This window comes from Aspergillus foveolatus, assembly GCF_047715535.1.
Source record: "Aspergillus foveolatus strain CBS 279.81 unplaced genomic scaffold BDW70scaffold_49, whole genome shotgun sequence".
NCBI lineage: Eukaryota > Fungi > Ascomycota > Eurotiomycetes > Eurotiales > Aspergillaceae > Aspergillus > Aspergillus foveolatus.
Window position 1 is genome coordinate 16095 of NW_027396113.1, and position 21959 is coordinate 38053.

The 21959-nt window shown below is 50.9% G+C and overlaps 9 protein-coding genes across 9 annotated transcripts; 4 read left to right on the plus strand and 5 right to left on the minus strand.

Moving 5' to 3' along the window:
• Positions 1–1092: 1092 nt before the first annotated feature.
• Positions 1093–3540, minus strand: BDW70DRAFT_141308 (putative GABA permease). Its single transcript, XM_073737754.1, has 5 exons — positions 3009–3540; positions 2777–2961; positions 2651–2730; positions 2202–2579; positions 1093–2128 (listed from the first exon to the last, which is right to left on the minus strand). Exons 1-5 carry the CDS (start codon positions 3114–3116, stop codon positions 1335–1337), a joined length of 1545 nt encoding a protein of 514 aa, XP_073593403.1. The 5' UTR covers positions 3117–3540; the 3' UTR covers positions 1093–1334.
• On the plus strand, positions 3540–5406 carry BDW70DRAFT_141310 (uncharacterized protein). The gene is made up of 6 exons (XM_073737755.1): positions 3540–3945; positions 4010–4114; positions 4164–4388; positions 4441–4583; positions 4649–4716; positions 4768–5406. Exons 1-6 carry the CDS (start codon positions 3760–3762, stop codon positions 5304–5306), a joined length of 1266 nt encoding a protein of 421 aa, XP_073593404.1. The 5' UTR covers positions 3540–3759; the 3' UTR covers positions 5307–5406.
• Positions 5407–6533: 1127 nt separating this feature from the next.
• BDW70DRAFT_152291 (uncharacterized protein) lies at positions 6534–7401 on the minus strand (the record flags this gene model as incomplete). Its single annotated transcript, XM_073739415.1, has 2 exons — positions 6534–7003; positions 7068–7401. The coding sequence occupies 2 exons, from the start codon at positions 7399–7401 to the stop codon at positions 6534–6536; spliced, it is 804 nt and encodes a 267-aa protein (XP_073593405.1).
• Positions 7402–9553: 2152 nt separating this feature from the next.
• BDW70DRAFT_162398 (uncharacterized protein) lies at positions 9554–11180 on the plus strand (the record flags this gene model as incomplete). The annotated part of the gene is made up of 3 exons (XM_073741128.1): positions 9554–10207; positions 10273–10480; positions 10543–11180. 3 exons carry the CDS (start codon positions 9554–9556, stop codon positions 11178–11180), a joined length of 1500 nt encoding a protein of 499 aa, XP_073593406.1.
• A 277-nt stretch (positions 11181–11457) lies between these two features.
• On the minus strand, positions 11458–12564 carry BDW70DRAFT_170009 (uncharacterized protein; the record flags this gene model as incomplete). The annotated part of the gene is made up of 1 exon (XM_073742829.1): positions 11458–12564. The coding sequence occupies one exon, from the start codon at positions 12562–12564 to the stop codon at positions 11458–11460; it is 1107 nt and encodes a 368-aa protein (XP_073593407.1).
• A 2738-nt stretch (positions 12565–15302) lies between these two features.
• Positions 15303–16678, plus strand: BDW70DRAFT_141318 (Alpha/Beta hydrolase protein). The gene has a single exon (XM_073737756.1). It carries the CDS (start codon positions 15316–15318, stop codon positions 16402–16404), a length of 1089 nt encoding a protein of 362 aa, XP_073593408.1. The 5' UTR covers positions 15303–15315; the 3' UTR covers positions 16405–16678.
• A 24-nt stretch (positions 16679–16702) lies between these two features.
• On the plus strand, positions 16703–17842 carry BDW70DRAFT_170010 (uncharacterized protein; the record flags this gene model as incomplete). Its single annotated transcript, XM_073742830.1, has 2 exons — positions 16703–17657; positions 17731–17842. Exons 1-2 carry the CDS (start codon positions 16771–16773, stop codon positions 17840–17842), a joined length of 999 nt encoding a protein of 332 aa, XP_073593409.1. The 5' UTR covers positions 16703–16770.
• A 314-nt stretch (positions 17843–18156) lies between these two features.
• On the minus strand, positions 18157–19821 carry BDW70DRAFT_152295 (uncharacterized protein; the record flags this gene model as incomplete). Its single annotated transcript, XM_073739416.1, has 4 exons — positions 18157–18336; positions 18422–18590; positions 18641–19497; positions 19558–19821. 4 exons carry the CDS (start codon positions 19819–19821, stop codon positions 18157–18159), a joined length of 1470 nt encoding a protein of 489 aa, XP_073593410.1.
• Positions 19822–20115: 294 nt separating this feature from the next.
• BDW70DRAFT_91543 (NADP-dependent oxidoreductase domain-containing protein) lies at positions 20116–21632 on the minus strand. Its single transcript, XM_073745190.1, has 3 exons — positions 21146–21632; positions 20510–21073; positions 20116–20452 (listed from the first exon to the last, which is right to left on the minus strand). The coding sequence occupies exons 1-3, from the start codon at positions 21592–21594 to the stop codon at positions 20410–20412; spliced, it is 1056 nt and encodes a 351-aa protein (XP_073593411.1). The 5' UTR covers positions 21595–21632; the 3' UTR covers positions 20116–20409.
• Between the last annotated feature and the right edge of the window lie 327 nt (positions 21633–21959).

The following is a 21959-nucleotide window of genomic DNA, read 5'->3' on the forward strand; positions in this document are numbered from 1 at the left end:
TTCTCAATAATTCTTGGAAGTCTGGCTGGGGAGCCGCTAGATGTGGCGGCGAGAATGTGGCTCGTTGCTTGGACATCTTACCTAGCCGGCACGGAAATCGGGAGACTCCGCTTCCGATAAAAGGCCACATCAGCATTTCAGGCTTGGCAGGTGAATTTTAGAGGGCTTCAGGGCCTTCAGGTGAAGGGCTGAAGATAGGCAATACAAAAAGATACATAAATATCAATAAAAGGCAAAAAACATACAACAGCTGGGATTCGCATGTGGTCACCCACCATACTACTAACCAGCCGGCGTGTGGCTTAAGTACGGCTGAGCGGACGGGAAGCCCTGTTTTCCACACCCTATGGTCGTATGTACTGATTCTTTCGGAACAGAGACCTATATATGCAAATAATTACTTGTGATATGTTTTTTAACTGTGAACTGGAGAGGTTTCATTTACTATCAGACACTTCACCGTGGGTGAGACAAATGTGTACGCTTTCGATTCTTTGTTGACAAAGACTAGGGACGTGCGTAGTATGTGTCTGATTGTAGTCGAGTGGGTGGGAAGAGGAAGGAGAGACTCTTAGGACAGGCATATGGAGGATACAATTCGCTATATACCGCGTGCCATTTGAACGAAGCACATCCCTGTTGGGAGCCAGGCATGCACAGGACTGCATGCTTGCACGGCAAGAGCACAGCTAAGCAGGATACCTTCTAACTGACATGGAAGGCTGGAGGTTGACAGATGTTCCCGGCCACTCCAACCCGTGATGGTGCACTAATTCACAGGTCTGGCTTGGAGCCTCTGACTCTGTGAGAAAACTGCACCACCGCCTCGCTCAGTCTGGCGAGTTGTTATATTCAGTATTGTCTGTTTGTAACCGCAGCCTAAGCGGTACTAGTGCTAGTTGATGCAGTCCTTGAAATAGTATAATGAGTGTGAGTGAAGTGAGAACTGAGGAGTTGCTCTCGAAAGAGACAAAAAGGTAAAAAAAAAAAAAAAAAAAAAAAAAAAAAAAAAAAAAAAAAAAAAAAAAAAAAAAAAAAAAAAAGAAAAATAAAAAAAGAAGAAAAGAAAAGAAAAAGGGGAAGAGGCGCTTTGCAAAAAATTTGAGTCTCGACAGACTTGCCCTCTCAATTGAGGATGCAAAGACCCAGGTGTTCTTTTTGTCGCTGTAACTCGGTTGTAGCAACGTACTCCAGTTGAGGAACGATCTTTTATATCAATGATCATAGACACATACACAAGTACAGCTTCAACAAGCCAGTACAAAACAAGTCTAGGGCCACCCCAACTACCAGCTGACCACTCTATGTTTATACTCCAGAGGCAGCAACGGCTCTTACTCCCTGTTATACGCTCTCAAATTAACCGTTGGGCCTTCCCACCTATGTCGTCCCCTAACAATCCAATCCCCAATCGCGAAAAGCATAACAAAACCTAGCACCGGCCCTGCGTACTGCATGTTCCTCCCCGTTACCGGCAGAAGTGGCGGAAACGGGAGGAAGATGACAAAGTACGTCGCGAAGAGAATCGCTAGCAGGTTCATGGGGAGTCCCAGCTTTCCGAGACTGAACGTCCCCTTCGGTATATCAGCGGGAGCGGTGAGCCGCTTGTAGACGAGCAGCCACAGGGGGATCAGGTAGGAGATGTAGAGACCCAATGTGCTGATGGAGAGGATGGCGTTGAATGCAGTGCTGGAGCCGATCTGGATGAATGAGAGCACGACAATGCATGAGGCAACGAGGAAAAGAGCCCGGATAGGGATTTTGAAGCGCGGGTCGACGCGCGCAAAGAAGTCAGAGAACGGCAGACCGTTATCGCGCGCAAACGCCCATGCTAGACGGGTGACTGATGCGAGACCGTTGAATAGCGCGATCCACCCTGGTAACATACCCATAGCCATAAGGACGAATGTGGCGGCTTTGGAACCCGTTGCTTGGTAGGCAATCGTGATGATGGGGTAGCTTGTTGGGCTCTGCAGTGCCTCCATGTAGTCACCCATGCAGTAGAGGATGGCGATGAGGTAGCCGAAGGCGAGGATGCCATTGATCAGGGTGCCATAAATCATGGAGCGCGGGACAACCGTTTTGGCGTTCTTGACTTCTTCGGCCATGTGGATCACGCCATCGACGCCTGGACGGCATCTGTTAGCTTACTCCCTTACATGTGTGGTTAGGGTATAGCAGGAAAGGGGGGGGGGTGTTACCAGACAAGGGCGTAATGACCCCCAGTAAACCAATTGAATATGCAACGCCGGGATTTTTCCAGCCACCAAGACTGACAAACGTATTCCATACGAACTCATTCGGGTTGCGAGGGGCCAGAATGACAAATACGGCGATGGTCACTGGCAGGAAGACGATGTGCATGATGCCCGCGGCGACCTCGATGGCACCCAGCACGCGCCGTGCAAATATGTTAATTACGATAGGAATCAAGGCCACTGCCCACATCAGCAGCGTGCTGCGCCATCTCACGACCTCGTATTCTGGATGTGCTAGAGCGACCATCCCCTGGATCTGGGAGCCGATGAAGTAGGGCGATATGCAGACGAGCGCGGACCAGGAAAAGACGGTCACCCAGCCTGAAAAAAAGAAAAAGAAAAAGGGAGTGAATATCAGCTGGCCTCTGGGTTTGAGAAAAGAAGCTACCTACCTTGGAAGAAGCTGATGAAGCGACGGAAGCGTGGAGCAAGATGGTAGCTCCAGTGGTACTGGGCGCCCGCCGTGGGGTGTCTGGCTGCTGTCAGCGCCGTACTAGAGTGTCTTCCTGAGAACATACACAGAGGCGAGCTCGGCGAGAGAGCATGCAATGACCAGGTTACCCAACGTGCTAATAATAATGCCGTAGACGATAGCTGCCGGGCCCCCGTTGAGCAGCCCTGCCTGTAGACTGCCGCCAGCAGACTCCCAAGAGGCGAGCAGCGTTGCAGAGAACGCGAGTGACGAGAAAAAGCTGAGATACCTCTGCGTCCGTTAGAGTCTGTTTGTCTGTAATAGAATGTGTGTCGTACCTCCAATTGCTGCTTTTGGCGATAGGCCACGCTCCCAGCACCAGGCCCATTCTCTGCTGGCCCTAACCGTACAGCACTTCCGCTTTTCATTTCCATCTCTTCCTGCATGTTGGCAACGATCAATTACATAAGGGCACGAAACATGAAAGAAAAAAAGAGAAAAGAAAAGAGAGGGGAACGGCCGGATAAAAGACGAGAAAGGAAATACTCGGTACTCGGATTCTCTCTCTTTTCCCCCCGTCTTCTCTCTAGTTCTCTCTAGCGGAGACGACATGGCATGACAGGGATATAGATTAACTGAAGCCCTTCATACAGCTGCACTAACTCATGGAACGGACCGTCTTGACACCCCGGTCGCTCAGCCCGACGGTGCCTTTCTAGCTGCATCGTCTAGTCCTTAGCTCGGGCGAGCATGCAACATCGTCTGACTAGAGCCGGCCGAGAGTGGTCCAGACTGGCCCAACATACGGCTGATGTGAGTAGAAGTAGGGATTATGCCTTGCAATCGATGCACGAGCTGCTGCGCCCTCCCTCAGTTGCATTTTTAACGGTCGCCTACCTGTGTCAATGTCCGGAGTCCGGAGTCGACTGCAGGGCGGCTGTCGCTGGATTTATACCCAACTATTGGTAGGGTTACAAGGGCACAGTAATATTTGTTTTTCTGTTCTTTTATTAAGAGCTGCGGCCCTTGCTCCAGTTTTTACTCCAATCCTGACCGCGTCATGGTCATGGTGAATTACCGGATCGAACAATGGCCACCGCAGAAGGCCTACCTCCATTCCAGAGACTGTCACCCGATAATCATGGCCCTATCATCACACTAACCTCGGTCTGTCTTCTGATCGTCGCTGTCATCTTCGTGCTCGCGAAGTCAGGGTCAGCAATATACTTTAAGCAGCGGCGGACGGCCGGCAGTACCCCAATTTGGGCTGCTTTGGTGAGTTGAATCAGTCAGTCCAGCACATAGGATCAGGAATTGACTCTATATTGCTTGTTTTGAGGCACTCTCGGTCGTCCAGGTCGTTGTTCTGCAGAAGGCTGTCGATAGTGGACTAGGAAAGCACGAGGCTGGACTCAGCGAGAGCCAGATCCAGCGTCTGAGCAAGGTTGAATACAGTCCTCACCGTTTTACTGGACTGGGCTAACCTGGCATAGTTTTCATACGCCGCTCAGCTCCTTCTCGTCATTGTCCTCTCACTATCGAAACTATCGACAACTCTGCTCGTCTGGAAATTGACACCGAGTCGCAGTCTCCGCCAATACTGCACCATATCAGCCACGGTTATCGCCGGATGGACGATATTTGCGCTATTCAGCATCTCCTTCCAGTGCCAGCTACCAGAGACGTGGCGTTATACCCCTGAGCGATGTGCTGGAGAGGTACGGACGAGAATACTCTATCCTATAATGAGCTAAACGGTACAAACGACAGGGCGCGTTATTCTACCCCATCGCAGTCTTCAACATCCTTACTGAGGTGATTATCGTCATTTTGCCGTTCATCATGATGCAGAATGTGCAGATGGCGTCGCAGAAGAAAGTCAAGATCCTGAGCTCGTTTTCCTCGCGGCTGTGGTATACTCTCCCAGTCTTCTGTGCTGATGCGTTATCAACTAAACATTTACTGTATGTCCGAACAGCGTCGTCGGCCTCGCAATCGCGCATCTAGCTCTTCTCCCTTCCTTCGTGCACTCGGACGACATTCCATGTGAGCATATCTTGATGACGACTCGTCCGCGCCGCTGACCAAGATATCTAGGGGACACAACACTCTGGCATGTAATCGGGCAAGTGATGATGCTCACCTCCGTCATAATAGCCTGCGTCCCGACCCTTTATCACATTTTTGCGGGTCTGCATTCAGGCCTGATAACAACCCAGATCCAGCTCCCCGACGGCGTCGAACTCTCACGCACAGGAACAGGAAAATTCGCAAGGTCAAAGACAAGCGCGTATATAAGCCAGACCTCCTCCGCCGGAGGTAGTGGGAGCAGATCACGCGGTAGGTCTAAGGAACGAGGGTCGGGCAGGGGCAGCCGAGGACTCCGAAGGGACTCCTCGCTCTTCGATCCAAGGGCCGCCAATGCAGCTGTTGTGACAGAGATTTCGGCTACCAATGTCGGCAATGAAACGCAAAGTGGTGGAAGGATGATGCGCCGTTCGAGCTCGAGCGAGTGGACGGAGAGTACGAGACGCCTTACGCAGGAGGTCATGGGCAAGCAGCAGGGGGTTATGAGGACAGTTGATATTACAGTTGAGGTTGAGCATCAGCGCGAGAAGGGGCAGGATATCCAATAACGGGGTATAGAGACGCTTCGATGTAGACTTGATGGTTGATAGAGATCTTTGACTGCCAACCCGCAGCCCTAGACAGATAAACTCTGAGTGACAGGCTCTATTTTCAAGCTCTGTACATAGAACCACCGCCGATCGCAGTTCATTCCTTCGCCCTACTTTCACTAGTCTTGAGCAGATCACACCTGAATCAGGATCAACCATCGGTAAGCGAAATCCTGATGGCGCGAACAGACGACAAGCTTACTGGCGATGGTGTCGCGCTATTAGCGCCACAGCCTACATACTCCGTAATTAGCATGCAGTAGCTTGGATCTCAGACGCCTTAGTTGTTTCATAATTTATTAGATATTAATGGTAGTAGTATTGCATTGTCCAGCTGCCTGGACCGGCCAGAACGGCTCAACCGGCCAGCACGTTCCGGAAAAGCCGAGCTTAGGGCTGAAAGACCTGTATTGTACAATCCCGACCTGGTCTGAGGTATTTACGGAGATCATGGAGATTTCTCGGCAGATTTCTGGTGCTAATACTGTAGTCTCTGTGGATGTCGTAAGCATAGTGACCGTCTATGGACAATCCTGCGTCTAAATTAGCATCTAGTAAATCAGAATCTCCCGTCGGCCACATGGCCGCATGGCTCTTTCCAGTATGCCTCTAGATCTCGACACGGGGGCTGAGTAGCCCTAACTTACCTAGGTGTAGACGGTCGAGTAACCACTACGTATAAGAGCTGACTTATCCTGTAGACTTATCCGTCCTTGTGGCCGAGCGAGAGTCGATCTTTGATGCCAACCCGAGCAGGATATCACTCGGTCCAAACCCTATCCAGGGAGCGATACTGGCTTCAGAGTCCCACAACGACATAGATCGAAGCGTCTAAGAAGTGCGCCAATTGAGGGATTAAGTGATCCTTTCCTTTAAAGACTCTTACTGCTTGCTAACAACCACATCAGCAAGCTCTGTTTCCTCAACATGCTGCTTCCACCCTGACATTGAAGCCTATCGGCCAAGTCAGATTTCAAGCCACCTATAATTCACCGTCAATGAAGTAGCCAGAGCACCATTGTTGGAATCGACACCTTTCTCTCAGTCTCCCAATGGGTCCGCGCTGCCCTTAATGCCCGCCTTTGATCCCTCGATATTTGGAAGAGCTCGAGGTCATCAAAGCATTTGATACCCAGTTCCATATGTTCTATTTTGACCTGACTCATTGCTGATATCATAGACTGCTCAAGCAGAACCCCGCGAAGCAAGGACCTCCCTCACCCCCTCGGCGAACAGCAAATGTGCATAGCAAACATGCATCGCCGTCATCGGCCTCGAATACACCCGTCCGCCCGTGCGCGGGTTACTCCGAACATGTGAGTAGATAATTGTGACATCTGCTTCACCGTTCGCTACAGGACGCCCCCTAACCAACTCGAACCGGTGAGAGGCCGCAAGGCTCCGGCCTTGCGTGCGGCCTGCGTATTCCACGAAACTCCGCTCTGGTCGGGGTCTTTGAGCTGACGCGGGGTATACTGATGTTCGATATGTAGGGCTGCAAACGCTTGTGTCAATGAGATAGTATAGGCCGAATAGGCATGCGCCGAGACGCGGGAGGCGCTGTTGAGACATGGCATTGGGACGAGAAATGTCAGGGTCGGACGCGTCTGGACGTGAACATGAATCTCCAGGAGATTCTCGTGCATTGGAAAATACTGCCTTCCTTCAGCACTGTTCTTCTTTCTCCATTATTCGAGAGACGAAACGTAGAGAGCATACCCTCATGGTCAATAATCTCCTGCACAAACGGCGCAATCCATCTCTCGGGCCCAAAAACCCACCCAGCAAAGAATCCTTTGGAGAACCTTGCTAGAATCTCCTCGTCATCTATCCCCTGCTTCAACTCGCGCAGCGGCAACCGCAGGATATAGCTTTCTTCCTCGGTAGGATTTCCCGCGGGGTCGATGACGTACATACCAAAGGATCGGCTGTGACCTGGCTGAGCGTGCCAGAGAAATTGCATCGACCGGCATGGGGTCCCAAGAACTGCTAAACATCCTATACCTCCACCCAGGAGGGAGAGGAATATCTGAGCCTGCCAGGAGATCGCCATGAGAATTGGTTGTGGTGCCTCTGCTCGCGCGATGTCGTTGGATATCATTGGGGAAGTTGAACCATGGTAACCTAGGGTGCTTACGTATAGGGAAGACAAAGATACCATTGCACTCTAGGAATAGCGCAATTATTTGGAATACCACTTAGGGTGTACTATCGTAGTGTTGGATTTTGGACAGTCCCAGTGGAGTTAAGAATGCGTAGATCAAATATATGGGCAGGGAACAAATGCCATTACTTGTAAAACGGCCTAAAAGAACTCTAGTGTTCATTTGTACTCCGTTCGTGCCACTCTTCTCAAGGATCTCAAGAAGATCCATTGAGTACAAAGTGGCTAGGAGTTGCTGGCCGTCTCTAACTGCGCCTCGCCCGACTGCCACCACAACAACTAGGAGGATGCATGATATCGCAAGAGGTCTGACCAGTGGACGGTCCCATCAAAGGAGCAAACTATACGACCAGAGCAGACAGCCAACTGCAGATATCGGCGCTTCTGAGCAACGATCCCATATACCACCTACACCACAGCTCGACTTCTTTACCTACCCGGCTTCCGATTCGGTAGTGACGAATCGGAATATGGTAATTCGCATGCGGGATAAGCTCGTCGAGAAATCTGATCATGCTCTCCTTACGCCCGTCAAGGATCCCGAATGCCCCTTGGAACGCTCTGAGAGCTTATTTGCCTTATTGAAGTTAACAGATGATGGTCAGATCCGGTTTATCAGAACCAGCCATCATACTATTAGTAAGAGTATCGTTCTCTCAAGGGTTTGAACTGAATGGTGAGACATGAACCTAAGTTAGGGAAAGTATAAAATAGCAGTTACTTCTAAGGCAATAGTCAAGGATAGAAGAGTACAATAATGATTGATATTCATCCTGGAGTTATAAATGACCTAAGAAACATTCAATTTGACCAATTGATATGAAGAATCATTTGAGACCTTGCCTAAAGCCTCTAAATGCGAAGTGCAAGCAGCCTTAATCTATCAATCGTTTGGCCCGACCTACACCAAGACTTCCTTGACATGCAAGCCCTATCCCCGTGTATCCATATCCACCAATCGCTCCCAACCTTTATTTTCCTCACCGAGACTTATGTTTTCAGTGGGGCAAAGATATCCGGTGAGTCAAGAAGGAAACGACATCCTTAGTACCATGCTTCTACCTAGGTATATCCGTCGTTAGAGATAGATCCCGCCAACCCCTACAGCCGCAAAGGTCCAACGTACTCGAAAGATTTTCGATGAAAGATAAGAATGCAACAGTAAACTGTTATTATCATGCGCGGCAAGTCGTGCGGCTGGACAGGAGAACGAACCTACCTCTGGTCAAGATGCACTGCCTATTCGTTCCTTTTTCTTCAGCCTCGTCTGCGCATCCTGCGCGCGGGGTAGGTTTTCAATATAGAGCGAAGGTTGGTATTTGGTCTTACTCAGATATTTCTCTGCTTGGTACTTTAATTTGGCCCATTTTGCGGAATAATATTCGCAGCGCAAAGAAAGGCCATAATGGATCAACATGGAGGAAGCCAGCCTGTACAGACTAAGGTCGAGCTGAGTAGCACAGCCCTTCTGGCGAAAAATACAATTTCAAGTGTAATCCAAGTGTGCATGGAAGACGATGTGCAGATGTGGACAACCATACAGATGGAGAAGGTCGGAAATACACTATGGGTTATCTCGAGCGAGGATCGAAGAAACGCAGCGGATCTTCAGCATATCACTTAAGAAACCCTCTTTTTGGCCGTCACGGCGACTGATAATGGAGAAGATGGGGCTCATAGCTGGCGTTTCGATGCATGGTTGGCCCGAAACTATTTTCCAAATCGCTCGGTCTTACCAAAGCATTCTTGCTCGTGACGGCATGTCGGGCATGCTATACAGACGACGAAGTCGCCAACACTTTGCTTGAGATGATGTGGCTCACCAATAAGGCTTCGCAAATGCGGCCTCTTCTCGAATACAATCTGCGATTCGTCAACGAAGATTTCTGGCTATTGCCAAGGCTTGAATCCGTTTGACCAATATAGCAGCGTCGTCTCTCTGATACGCAGCAAGGTTTCGTCGCCGAGAGATATGAGTATACTTTTCGAGCAATGCAGCCCAAAGAGCTTGGCTACGGTGTTGGCGGAGCTCTTCACAGCGATGCAGGATGACGACATCATGAGAATCACACTGGAGGGAACTAGGAGTGGATGTTTCCTGGTGGCAGCGCTACAGTGGCTTCTGGAAGGGGAGCTTCAATGCTTCTTCGCTGATTCGCTGCTGTTTGGTGAAACCGGAGCGAGAGTGGTGATCCGACTTGTTGAGCGCACCGATCATGCTGGTCGTCCATATTGGCATATTGGACGGTGGAAAGAAGAGAATGAGCTGAAGCCTCTGATCGAGGTGCAAGATAGATCCTCTGCACTTGTTCACGGGCCAAAGCCTACGTCGCATACGACATCCGATACAGCAATGGTGCGATTATCAGCCCAATGTGGGTTTCGAGATTGGCAGCTCCAAGAGGCTTCTGGCATCCTTGCCGGTGCCATCATCATGCTGGCCTACGAGCACGGGCATCTTTACTCGGAGAAGACTGGCTTCAGCGTAGCCCTGAAGGATATATGTACGTCGAGGTTTATTTCTTCACATCGTGCCATTATGCACATGTACGGCTGGCCCGATACAAGAAGACCAAGCCAGGAAACTACGCTGAAGGAGCTCGTAGCAGCGCAGGACCAGGTGGCATCTGCCCTTCAAACATGGATAACACAGTCGAGGTCAGTCCGCAGCAGTATATACCAGCAGGAAGCGACGGTAAAAGAAAATCTCTGTCACGATTTGCACGAGTGTAATGTCGCCTACTATAATGAAACCTACAGACAATGGTATTGGATAGCGTCGATGACTGCGAAAAGATCCTCGAACCGGCCATCTACCTTGCTGGGGATGCCCTGCTAACCTGCTTTGAGACAGAGAATCCAGCAAGGAGGTTCCGACCTATGGACGACACTGGAGTACGCAATCACGCGGAATTGTTGGTGAAAATGGTCTTTCAACCTGATCTGTTCTCTACACACAAGGCTCTGGGTACCCCTTCTCAGATTTCTGGCTTGCAGCGCTAACAAGGTCGATTCCTGGTTATACTATAGCAAATCAACGCGATCTGGCAATCGCAAACTGCGGCTATGTCGCATACGCAAAAGTCCTAGAGGATATATCCACTAGCGCGCGAGATGCTTGCGTCATTGCTGTTGTGCCAGGCACATTACGTAGATACGACGAACTCGGAAGGGTTCAGGAAAGAGCCTCAAGGCTGACAGAGGTCACTGCCAACGACATGTTGCGTTCACGCGAGTTTATTATAAACGACATGACCGTTCGCTGCTTTGATCAGAGTGGCCATTATCTGGGTATTCAGCCGAGGGAAGATCCAACTGGTGCAAGTCTTCGGCATCTCGTAGACAGGAACGTCGACGCCCCCGTCTTCCGAATAACCACGGAGTTGAGACTATCTTACAACCCCACTCCAAGGTCCAGCATCGCAATCGTTCAAATCGGTCACTCTCAGAAGGAGGATGATGAGGAAGAGGGGGGTGCCCGCTATGCGCCTGTATCCTGGGCGGATTCAATCGAGGCGATTGCGTCCGCGCAGCAACAACGCTGCCATTATCGCCTTCTGTTGAGTGAGACCTGGCGAATGATTGGAAAAGGAGAGGCCTCTATGATTTCATGGGCTGGCACCAGGTTGGCAGGTTTGCCAGTGCCGAAAGGAACAGCATTGCGATGACAGCCTCTGATGATGGACTGAGGTTCTTCGAGGCCGGATATCTGGCTCGTGAGGGTAAGCTTTTCATTAGGCACGGTGATTGTTCGGTTGTCTCATGCTTGGATGAGGCGATACGGTATGCTAGTGGCCAGGCAAGCACACTGGGTAGATGCGAGGGTAACATAGCTGTTGCAGATGCGCAGAAAGAGTAAACATACAAGTCTTGCGAGAGCCATCTTTGGGAATATCGACCAGCAACCAATTCGGATACCTATTAACAGGCGTGTAAACAGGGTATCTATTTCGCACCCAGCTCAGAAATCCTCTGACTATCACTCATTTCATGAATCCTTCGACTTTGCCTCATATCCACCGTTCCCGCGTCGCCAGCAAGCTCGAAGATCTTTGCAGGGATTGCCTCAGTCTCGACGGGCGGCTTGTGCAGCTTGTTGTCCATAAGTGCGCCCTTCGAATCTCCTGCCACTGCGGCCGCAGCACCAGCACCAGCACCAGCGTAGTCATGACTATTGTGTCCTATACGAGCACCAGCCTCCGGCTCTCGCTTTAGCTCCTGCTCCTCTTCAGCAGATACCGGAGCAGATGGCTTCTTTACCCGACGTGCAAGGTATAGTATCGCCCCAATCAGTCCCACTCCAACGACTGAGCCCACGACTATGCCCGCAATGGCCCCTCCGCTGAGCGACGATTCTGAGGAGGCACCCGTATCTGGAACAGGCGTACTCGTAGCTGTACTTGTGCTTGTACTCGTACTCGTCGGGGTCTGCGTTGTTGAAGAGGAAGTAGAAGAGTCAGCGCCGCTCTCGTCCGCCAGGGGAACCTTGAGCTGATCCCAGGATGTTTTCCCCGGCCAGCCGTCCGCGTCTGAGTTGGTGTATCCCAGCTTCTCCTGCCAGCACTGGTAGGACTGCCGGTCAGCGTCGGACCACTGAGGACCCGGCCCCTGTTTGTACTTCCCACACCCCTCCGCCACCAATCTCTGTCCCATGGATGTGATGATTGGACTGTTGGGTTCCGACTTGAACCAGTCCTCTCCAGGGAAGGGAGTGAGTTCACCACTTGTGCCCGTCTCCGCGCCACTCAGAGAAATAACGGCGAACCCCCGAATCGGACCCGTCGAGTTCTGCGCGAGCTTCTTTTCGGAGGACTCATCCGCCTTCTCTGAACAATTGCTTATTGCATACATGTATATCCGCACGGTTTCGTCTTCCGGATCGAATTCGAGATAATTGCCTTTCGCATGGTTGATTTCCTTGCAGGTCTGCCCCCCGGTGCCCTCTTCGACGGTGGGGGTGTCGCTGGCATTTCTCCAGACGAAGGTCCAGGCAGAGATTAGCGGGAGGCAATAAAGGGCGTACAGCGCCGCGACCATGGTTGGCAGTCGCATGTTTCGCGATGGAGAAGGGGAGGGCGAGGAAGAAAATGCGGAAAATTGAGGTTTCTCAGAGCTTTCATGGCCTTCACTGACTCGGACCTCCGTCCACTATTATTATATGCATTACGTACTAGTCTATTTAGGTAGGTGACAATCAGATGGCGAACAGCGCGCTTCACATTCCGAGGCTTGCTCCCGGGCCAAGCTGGGCCCTGATCTGCGCAGTGTACGGTCCTGATACGTTGCTAGATTTCAGAATACGAGCCCCAGGGTCACAGTATGCCTTGGCATATTAACGAGCGGCACGTTCCGCCCAATCAGGTGCGCATTGTATGGGGCTGTATCTTGGGGATCTGACTCCTTGCCTCCCCCAAGATTTTGTTCCTCTTATTCCACGCCTGCTTTCTTGAAGCTTGGTATTCCCGGAATCTCCTTTCAACCAGCGGCTCTGTCCAACTGTGCTATCAGGGACGAAACCCTCCTTATGGGAAATCCCTATAAATACACTGCCGTTGCTACTTAGTTGACCTTCTATATTTAGGTGCTGTGTCGTAAGGATTCCTCGTTCATCGCGTTGGAGATGTTGGAAATTTGCCGAATACGAGACAACGCTCGAACTGCATATTAACAGACTTCGCCCGTTGAACAGGGACGGGCTGGCCTCGAACTGCATATGCTGCTGGCAACCCTGGTCCGTTTTGACAGTGGCAAAAGTACTTGGTAATGTAAAAATAGTATTAGAAATATCCGGATTATGTTTGCATCATCCACGTTGCACTTAAGGTGTCGCTTCGACATGGTCAGACAGGCGCAAATTAGCTTGTGGCCACAAATCTGTGAGACAGGGAGACCGCTTGGAAGCTGGGATTCGACGCTTATAGATATATGACTGACGGTGGGTTAGCAAGTCAGAATCAATCGTGATATACAATCTCATGCACTCAACTCGAGGATAAGGACGGAGCGGGACCGGGCGAACGATGAAACGTCTTAATATAAACGACAAAACCTGCGCAGCATTCGAGTCAGCATGGGAAAGCCGGGAGAGAAGGGATCATGGGCCAAGCTAACAGACTCCGGCCGCCTCCTATAGGTGATTGACACTGAGCATTCGATAGCACTATTCTCAATGGCCAGCTACCACGAGCAGCGCGCCCTTACTAACAGCAAAGCCAGCGAATGTCAAACTTGCAATGCCAGTGTAAAAGCCATAAGGCCCTGAGAGACGCCAGCGATATTGGTCAGGAGGATATATGATTCGCCAAAAGTCTTTCCCTTAAGCAAGACTTATTAGGGGACTTTCGACTCTGCTGTGACAGTCTCTGAGTGAAGCGCTTTATACCGCGCTCAGGTAAGCCTTTGGAATGGACGTCTTATATGGCGTCTTACAGTGGGAATTTCACGCCTGCCTTAGCCTGCAGGAAACGAGTAGCAAGCCGGGCGGTCATATATCTATCGAGCTGATATCCCAAATAGGCTTCTCATGCCATGAGTTGAGTCTCTCTAATACTTTCAGAAATAGCTCGCGAGCTCTGCGGCTCGTCTCCCAGTCAAAGAATTGATCTACATCATGGACAGTAGCCGACTGGCGACTGTAATCACACATAATAGAGCCATTGGAGGGTTACAAGATCTCCTGACCCCATTTGGTGGACCTCGTCGTGATTTGGCGTTTCATCTTAGGAGAATGAATATGTTCGGTGTGTTTACTACTGACAATTCAGGCCTGGGTGCTTTCTCTCCAAGCTATTCGGGCACGGGTGATCGTTGAGGTCTCTGGACTTTATTACGGCCCATGCCTCTCGAATGGACACCGCTTCTGGCCAACACATGGGGTCTACTCCCGCCGTAGTTCTACTGCCTGCATGGTGTTTTACTAGCCATTGATTTTGATTTGATATTCGTTTGAGAGGCACAGAATCGATGATATTCATGCCACAATCAGCGTTCCTCTTTTATACATCCAACTGTTACACAGGATGGGGAAGGCCCACCTCGTGGCGTATGTTACATGCTCGGGTGGCGTCCCGGCATCCCGCAACGTCCTCTCGGAACGGCCCAGGATGCGCACCATGGGACTGGGCTGGCACGAGAGCTTTAACTTGGAACGGTAAACGGTAAATGTGCATCTTTGAAGTTAGCAGATCACAGAGATATTGGTGTGGTGGATCCAGACCAGCTGTGACAAAGAGCCGTCGTGGTATTTCAATCTCTATTCATCATGCAGTTTCCAAGCTATTTAGTCGCGTCCACACCCTTACGATGTGCGCGTTGGAGTCTTTCGTGGTAAATATTCCAGCTCGTTAATTACTACCACGGTCTTCTGATAACTCGGAGTCTTTCGGGTTATAAACAGCAGTATCGAAGCTTGATAAAGATGCCATATATTTATATGACTGCCGAGTTGCATAGCTTATCCTTGGAGGTGGACCGAAGCCGGCACTGCCGATCAGCGGGGTCACGGTATATGGTTGAACAGCGCAGCGATCTCATGAATGCATTTCGTCTATGGTAAATCAAGAACATTTCCGTCTGTCAGCCTTTTCCTGCGTCCAAACATATAATCCTGATTTGCAAACGGAGAGCCTCGGCGCGCAAGCAATACCTTGGTAAAGTCGTAGGCAGCGATGAGGTCACAGTGATGTATATGCTGCGCGATAAGCGGACCGTATCTTCTAACTCCGAACTGATACCCAGCCCGATCCAGCTGTCTCTGCTAGTTACAACACTTTAGCATGTAGATTAACGCCATTCTTCTTCCTCATGGTTGGTCCCTCGCTCCTGCAACTACCCTGGGTCGCTCTCGCCTACGCTCGTCCCAAACACCGCCAGGACCCGAACTGGACATATCGACAGGCTTTTACCAACTCGCTACTCAAAGCGTTCTTGCGCAATTGGGTGGCTCTTCATCTAAAATGGCATCTGTCAGTAAAGCCACGTTCAGAGTCGGACCGGTTTGTTCAGATCCCGCCAGCCAATCCAGATCTGTATACCGGGATCCTCATCGATGAAAAGATCAAACCGGAAACGATCGGGGCTACCTGGTACCCTGCTCCATACCCTTCTCCTGACTCATCTCAAACGGCACTTCCAGAAGGCCAGCACGTGGTACTGCACCTGCACGGGGGATCGTATATCTTAGGCGACGGTCGAACCTCGTCCTGCAACTTTCTAGCCACAACCTTACTCGAGCACACTCCGTCGAGTTACATACTCTGCCCTCAATACCGACTGGCTGGAAATCGGAATGGAAATTTCCCAGCACAGCTTCAAGACACAATCGCATCGTACGCCTACCTCATCCACACCATTCGCGTTCCAGCGTCCCAAATCATTGTAAGCGGTGACAGTGCCGGAGCAGACCTCGCATTGTCGCTGCTACGTTATATCATCGAATTCGACAATCTATCAATTCTCCCTGCACCAAAATGCTGCTGGCTCTGGTCACCCTGGTGCGATGTCCCGGCAGCCGTTGACCCTGGCCGTTGGAACCACAGCGCCAATTATAGAACCGACTATATCCCTGGATCATTTCCTGCACGCGGGGCAAAGCTGTTTCTGAAAAACGTCGATGTAACGAAATATGTTGAGCGATACGTCTCCCCGGTCTTACATCCGTTTGCCGTGCCCTCGCCGGTGTTGATCATCACTGGTGATCGGGAGGTTCTCTTCGAGGACCATAAGAAGCTTGCACAAGGCCTCAAGGAGCTCGCACATAAGAATGAACAGATCGAGTTGTTTGTTACTAGGGGCGTTCCCCATGATGTTTTGATGATCGCATGGATCATGGGTTTCCAAAAGGAGGCGCATGAATCCGCCATAAAGGCTGGGGAGTTTGTGAATCGGTTGTGAAATCGAGTTGGCGACTGACGAAGGTTTGGTTCATTTTTATCAATCTACCTGCTGCTGTTCTTATTCCCTGAATCATCCCAGGGGATGCAGTGGAGGGACCATTACCCATAGCAGGCGGGCAGGGCTTGCAACGGGAATGGGTGTGTCTTGGCGTCGGCCGAGTGATGATTAATTAGGGTTGCTTGTAAATCAGTAGACAACAGTGAAGTCGATCCAGGCTATGAGCAGTTATAAAGCCTCATAAAGCCTTCCGCGACAACATGACCATTCTTCTAATTGCATTCTTCATCCTTCAGTACGAAATACCATCACCTGTCTCTTCGCTGTAACTTGTTTCTCCCTTTCCCGGGTATCAACATCACCACCATGGGCCTCTTTCAGCCAAAGATCACACCTCTCCCCCACGGTATCGACCTTACAGGCAAAAGCGCCGTTGTTACTGGTGCAACCGCAGGCCTTGGCCTCGAAGCAGCCCGTCAACTCCTCCGCCTTAACGTCTCGACCCTCGTCCTCGCAGTTCGAAATACCAAGAAGGCACAGTCCTGCGTCGCCGATCTCTTCAGGGATCCGGATATCCAAGCCCGTTCGACTCGGCCCGACATCCACGTTCTCGAGTGCGACATGGAGCGATACAGCAGCGTGAAGTCTTTCTCGGCGAAGTTAAAGGAGAGTATCCCAGGCGTCGATATCCTCATCCTTAACGCGGGGATCCACAGCTTCATCTATGAGAAGACCTCGGACGGCCATGAGAAAGCCTTGCAAGTAAACTACCTATCCAATGTTCTCCTCCTCGCCGAGCTACTGCCGTACCTTGAATTCACAGCCGAGCAAACCGGCTCGGCCGTGCGCATAACCTGGCTCGGCAGCCGCACATACTATCTCAGCAACAGCCTCGAGAAGTCTGATATCCTCACATACAGCGGCGGGATTTTGCAATACATGGATTCAGAGAAAGCGTCTGCCAGCGCTGGGATGAATCAATACTCTGATCGAAAACTTCTCTGCGCACTGTTTCTCTATGAGCTTGCGTCCCGACTGAATAGGGACAAGGTTATCTTCAACCTGGTCTGCCCCGGCATGATTAAGACCGATCTAGGCAGTAATGGGCCATTGTGGATTCGGACGCTCATTGCAATTGTCAAGACGCTCCGGGCTAGGCCGGTCGAGGTTGGCGGATGGCTTGTGCTCAATGCGGCGGTTGTTGCCGGGAAGGAGAGCCATGGGAGCTTGATTGGGGATAAGGAAGTCACAGAGTAAGTTCTTTTCATCATTCCTTGAACATAGACAGGTAGTGGGATGTGCAGGTGACTTAACGGTACAACACAGGCCAACCAAGTTTATCAAGTCGAGCGCTGGGCAGGAGCTGCAGAAGCGGCTCTGGAAAGAGACGGTTGAGGAGATGGCGACGCTGACGGAACTACCTTCAGCTTTTGTCTAATATCTACCAAGCTATCACCTGAATATTGTCATCTCATCCCGGTAGTCTCCCTAATTGCATGTACTTCCCGCCCACTCCAATCAAACATCTCGTCTAGGAACTCCTTATCCAATTCAAAGCTACCATCGCCGTCCTCTCTGGTTATGCGTCTACCATTCTCGCTTTGCGCTCTCACATCTCCAAGCTGACTTTGTGACTGTCGGTGCTCAAGCCCCTCATACTCAAGCTTCAGCTGCTTCTGTCCGTCCATCATCTGTATGCCACGCCTTTGCTGCTGCAACTCCCAGTGCGCAAAGACGTCTCTCAAACAGTTCCTACTCATTCCAGAATATGCACCTGTAGAGCCAGGCCAATGCCACAAGTATGATACCAACAGAGAAGAACACTGAATCGGTTCCGCACAGCGCACGAAGAACCAGAGATGTGGCGCAAATGCGGGAGACGATATGATTGATATGTAGATTCGGAGGTATCGGATGCAGAGACGGATTATACTAGAACTTTCTCAGACACTTCTAGCAAAAGAGAAAAAAAGAAAAGAAAAGAAAGGGGAAGGGCGGAGGGACAGGATTCACGCACCGATTCCACAACTGGTCTTGGTCTTGATCGACCCCGATATCTGGATCTGAGGGTGTTGGCCGTAACGGGGATCGTAAGAAGGGAATGTGGATTTGAATTGCCATGTGCAGGTGAACCAACGTCACCAACCTCTGAAGCCAGGAATCTACCTCGCTGTTTGTAGTAGTTCCTGCGGCGGACTCCATCGCGTCTCTCGTCGTCCTTGCATTTGAGACAAACCCTTGATATATCTCCTCTGAAACCAACCCTGTACTTGCGCTTGCATTATGAACAGTGTTGATAAACCGATACTGAATACGAGCCATTTCACTGCGAGTCTGAAAGAGTATAGCAGAATCTCCGGCCAGAGTATCAGGCCCTGCCCCAACCATCGGCGTCGGCAAAGAACCAAATCTGCTTCCGGCTGTTGCCGTTACTGCCAGTGGTAGTCCGGTCAGGAGGCTATGCTGTACATCCAACCACACGATATGCGCCCATATTCTACGCTCAAGTCTCGCTTCCGGGACTGAACCGAGGTCTATGTCTCTATCCAGTGTAGCATGCTCCTGCCGATGTAGCCCAATACTATGAGCAAGGCGGACCGTCGAACCCAGCCACAGCCCATACTCTAGTGATCCGAGGTCCTTGCTCACGAACGGGTCGATAATCAACGAGGCTGCGACAGTGTTCACTGTCGGACGGCGAAGATGGTCGCATGCAATAAGGGTAGTCGAGACCGCTGTTTCCAGAATCTTGGTTATGGCTGATTCGTGGGAGGTATGTGCTGAAGCAGCAGCTCCTGCATACAGCACCGCAAAGAGCACGCAGTTCATGGTCACGTCTTCTAGAAGGGCGTTGGGGATAACAGTCGATCGTCTGTCCCCAGCCTCATGGCACCATTGCCAGAACACGGCATACCAGGATTGGAATCCTGGGAGGTCAATGAGCGGGTACAGGGGGTAGACGGAGGTAATAAAAGTCTGCACAAAGCCGTCGCACGCGTGCTTGTCGGGGATCCTCTCGAGGACAGATGCGATGGTCAGGAAGTTGATATAAGATGGAAGAGGGTCCACAGTGGCTTTCTTGCGAAATGGTGTCTGGGTCTGTTAGGGCTGTTGCTTCGACAGGGCTGGCTAATACAGTGGCACTCGACATACCAAGCCAAGGAACGAGTCGTCGACCGGCCTGACTCTAGAGGGCAATCTAGAAACAACGTCTAACCGAGAGACAGAAGAGCGGTCTGTATCGCTTTGATCCTGTCTATTCTGATTATCAGAAACTTTGCTGGTACTTTCATATTTGCACACTTTATTCATCCGCCTGCAGTTGGCGCATTCCGGCCGTTCTCTTCCACATCGAACTTTACGAGTGCGACATATCAGACAACTGAACGCCGGTCGTGGTTTCTTGACAGGTGCCATACTCAGGGCAGATAGTGATGCTAGAAGCGCATAAAGCAGATTATTCGGTGTGTCAATGGTATTCCGGGCGGAATTTGTGGTTTGCGGCTGAGAACAGTGCAGCTTACAAATCTTACAATTTGCGCCCTGTTTAGATATCCAACTTGCCAGGCTGTTATGTCACGAAATGCCTTCTGTTCGCCGGTGACCTGGATTTTACTTAGTTGTGCCTTTGCACCAGGTCAACGCGTGAAGCCCTGCAAGAGGTATACGCGACAACGTTGGGTACTTAGCCCGATACATATCCAATCTCTTCTCTCTAATGGGCATTCTGATAAATTCCTGGGCTGACCTGCTTTCCCTCTTCTTCTAACGCGGCATCCACGGCACAACTCGGAGCAAGAGGTTAGGAAGACCTGTAGTATCTTTGCGGTAAGCAGGTTATTATATAGATAAGAGCGGAACACGGGCGGAAAGGTCTGGGTATGATGCGATCTTTGAGGGGCATTCCCCTAACAAGATAGTGAGGAGGTGAGACGTAAGAGAAACGGTCAACTCTATATCATAGTACACTTTCGTGATTCTTCCAATCAACAGAACAGTATAGCTCTACTCCAGCGGCGGCGTATCTGCCCACATAGTGGCCATTACGCTGTTGTCAATCAGCCACTCGCATCCTTCTGTTCAAGATAAAGAAAGAGATACTCACGCAGCAGGATACCTTGTCCCCGAGATCTCCATCGCCGCCTCCTCCGCCAAAGCCCTAATCCCTTTCAGTTCCCCCTCAGTCAACTCAATAGCCGCAGCAGCTGCATTCTCAGCAATCCTAGCCGCAGACTTGGTACCAGGGATCGGGATCACATCGTTTCCCTGCGCGAGGAGCCAAGCAAGAGCGATTTGCGCCGGCTTGACACTTCGTTCAGCTCTCTGGGAATGGGCACTCGCGACACCCTCCAGTCCGTTCACAAGCTTCGATATCGCCGGAAAGTTGCTCTCTGCGTACTTGGGGTACATTCGGCGTAGATCGCCCTCGGGGATGGATGTGTGGGAGGTGAATTGACCGGACAGGATCCCGCGTCCGATGGGGCTGAATGCGATGACAGTCACGCCGAGTTCACGGGCTGTTCGTAGGACATCTGATTCAGACGATTCGATGTCCAGTGTAAATAGGCTGTATTCGACCTGCAGCGCAGCGATGGGGTGCACCGCGTGCGCACGGCGGAGGGTCGACGCCGAGACATCTGAGAGGCCAAGGTGCCGGATTTTTCCTTGTCTTTATCCCGTCTCATGAGTCACTTTCTCTTGATTGATGATTTATTAAGGTCTGACAAAGGGGGATGCATACTTCTTCAAGTCGACCATAGCCTCCACCGTCCTTTCAACCGGGGTGACCCCATCCACGCGATGACAGTAATAAAGATCAATAGTATTGACACCGAGCCTCTTCAGACTCCTGTCGCACGCCTCTTTCACATATTCCGGATCAGAGCGAAATCTATGCATCCCGTCAGCCTGCCGCTGGAGGCCGAATTTTGTCGCAATGAAGACATCCTCCCGCTTGGCTGAGCCGGATCGTTTCACCCATTCGCTGACGAGGTCCTCTGAGTCGCTGTAGATGTCTGCAAGATCCCAGAAGCGAAGGCCGGTGGAGTATGCGTTATCCAGAAGGGATAGTCTGGAGTCAAGGGACCCAGCTGGTCCGTAGAAGCCGCTGAGGCTGCCGAAACCAAGGCCCATGCAGGGGACTTGAGGAGCGTCGGAGCCAGAGCCTAAAGAGCGAGTCTGGAGGGACATATTCTAGGATGCGGATGCGAGGGGCGATATGCTGAGCCTGGTAAGCAATCTTGGGGACCTGTTGTTTATATGGATTGGAGATAGACTGAGCCAGCGATAGCGTAAGCTTTACCCGTTTGGGTTCCCGACATGGGTCAACCCTAGGTCCAGACATAATACGGCCACGCAGTCATCGCATCGAGTGACCTATAAGTATGAGCTCTTGCACGATATCGTCATTGTTATTGTTGGTTCTTTGCACAGATCTAAACCATTAGGGCCGGACACAGCTTAAGATGACAACTGGTGAAATCGTGGTTTTTAGCATGTATTAGCTCTAAAATTACCACAGTATCCATGTGGTAAGGTACTATCAAATAAACGAT

Bases quoted from the DNA above. Each gene is read 5' to 3' on its own strand.
- BDW70DRAFT_141318 (XM_073737756.1), top strand. From the start codon at position 15,316: ATGGTTGGTCCCTCGCTCCTGCAACTACCCTGGGTCGCTCTCGCCTAC.
- BDW70DRAFT_141310 (XM_073737755.1), top strand. From the start codon at position 3,760: ATGGCCACCGCAGAAGGCCTACCTCCATTCCAGAGACTGTCACCCGAT. The intron at 3,946-4,009 runs GTGAGTTGAATC...GCTTGTTTTGAG, and splicing joins CCCCAATTTGGGCTGCTTTG to GCACTCTCGGTCGTCCAGGT. The intron at 4,115-4,163 runs GTTGAATACAGT...AACCTGGCATAG, and splicing joins AGATCCAGCGTCTGAGCAAG to TTTTCATACGCCGCTCAGCT.
- BDW70DRAFT_91543 (XM_073745190.1), bottom strand. From the start codon at position 21,594: ATGTCCCTCCAGACTCGCTCTTTAGGCTCTGGCTCCGACGCTCCTCAA. The intron at 21,074-21,145 runs GTATGCATCCCC...GACGGGATAAAG, and splicing joins GCTATGGTCGACTTGAAGAA to ACAAGGAAAAATCCGGCACC. The intron at 20,453-20,509 runs GTGAGTATCTCT...GATTGACAACAG, and splicing joins GGGACAAGGTATCCTGCTGC to CGTAATGGCCACTATGTGGG.
- BDW70DRAFT_141308 (XM_073737754.1), bottom strand. From the start codon at position 3,116: ATGCAGGAAGAGATGGAAATGAAAAGCGGAAGTGCTGTACGGTTAGGG. The intron at 2,731-2,776 runs GTATGTTCTCAG...GACAGCAGCCAG, and splicing joins CTCGCCGAGCTCGCCTCTGT to ACACCCCACGGCGGGCGCCC. The intron at 2,580-2,650 runs GTAGGTAGCTTC...TCTTTTTTTCAG, and splicing joins CTTCATCAGCTTCTTCCAAG to GCTGGGTGACCGTCTTTTCC.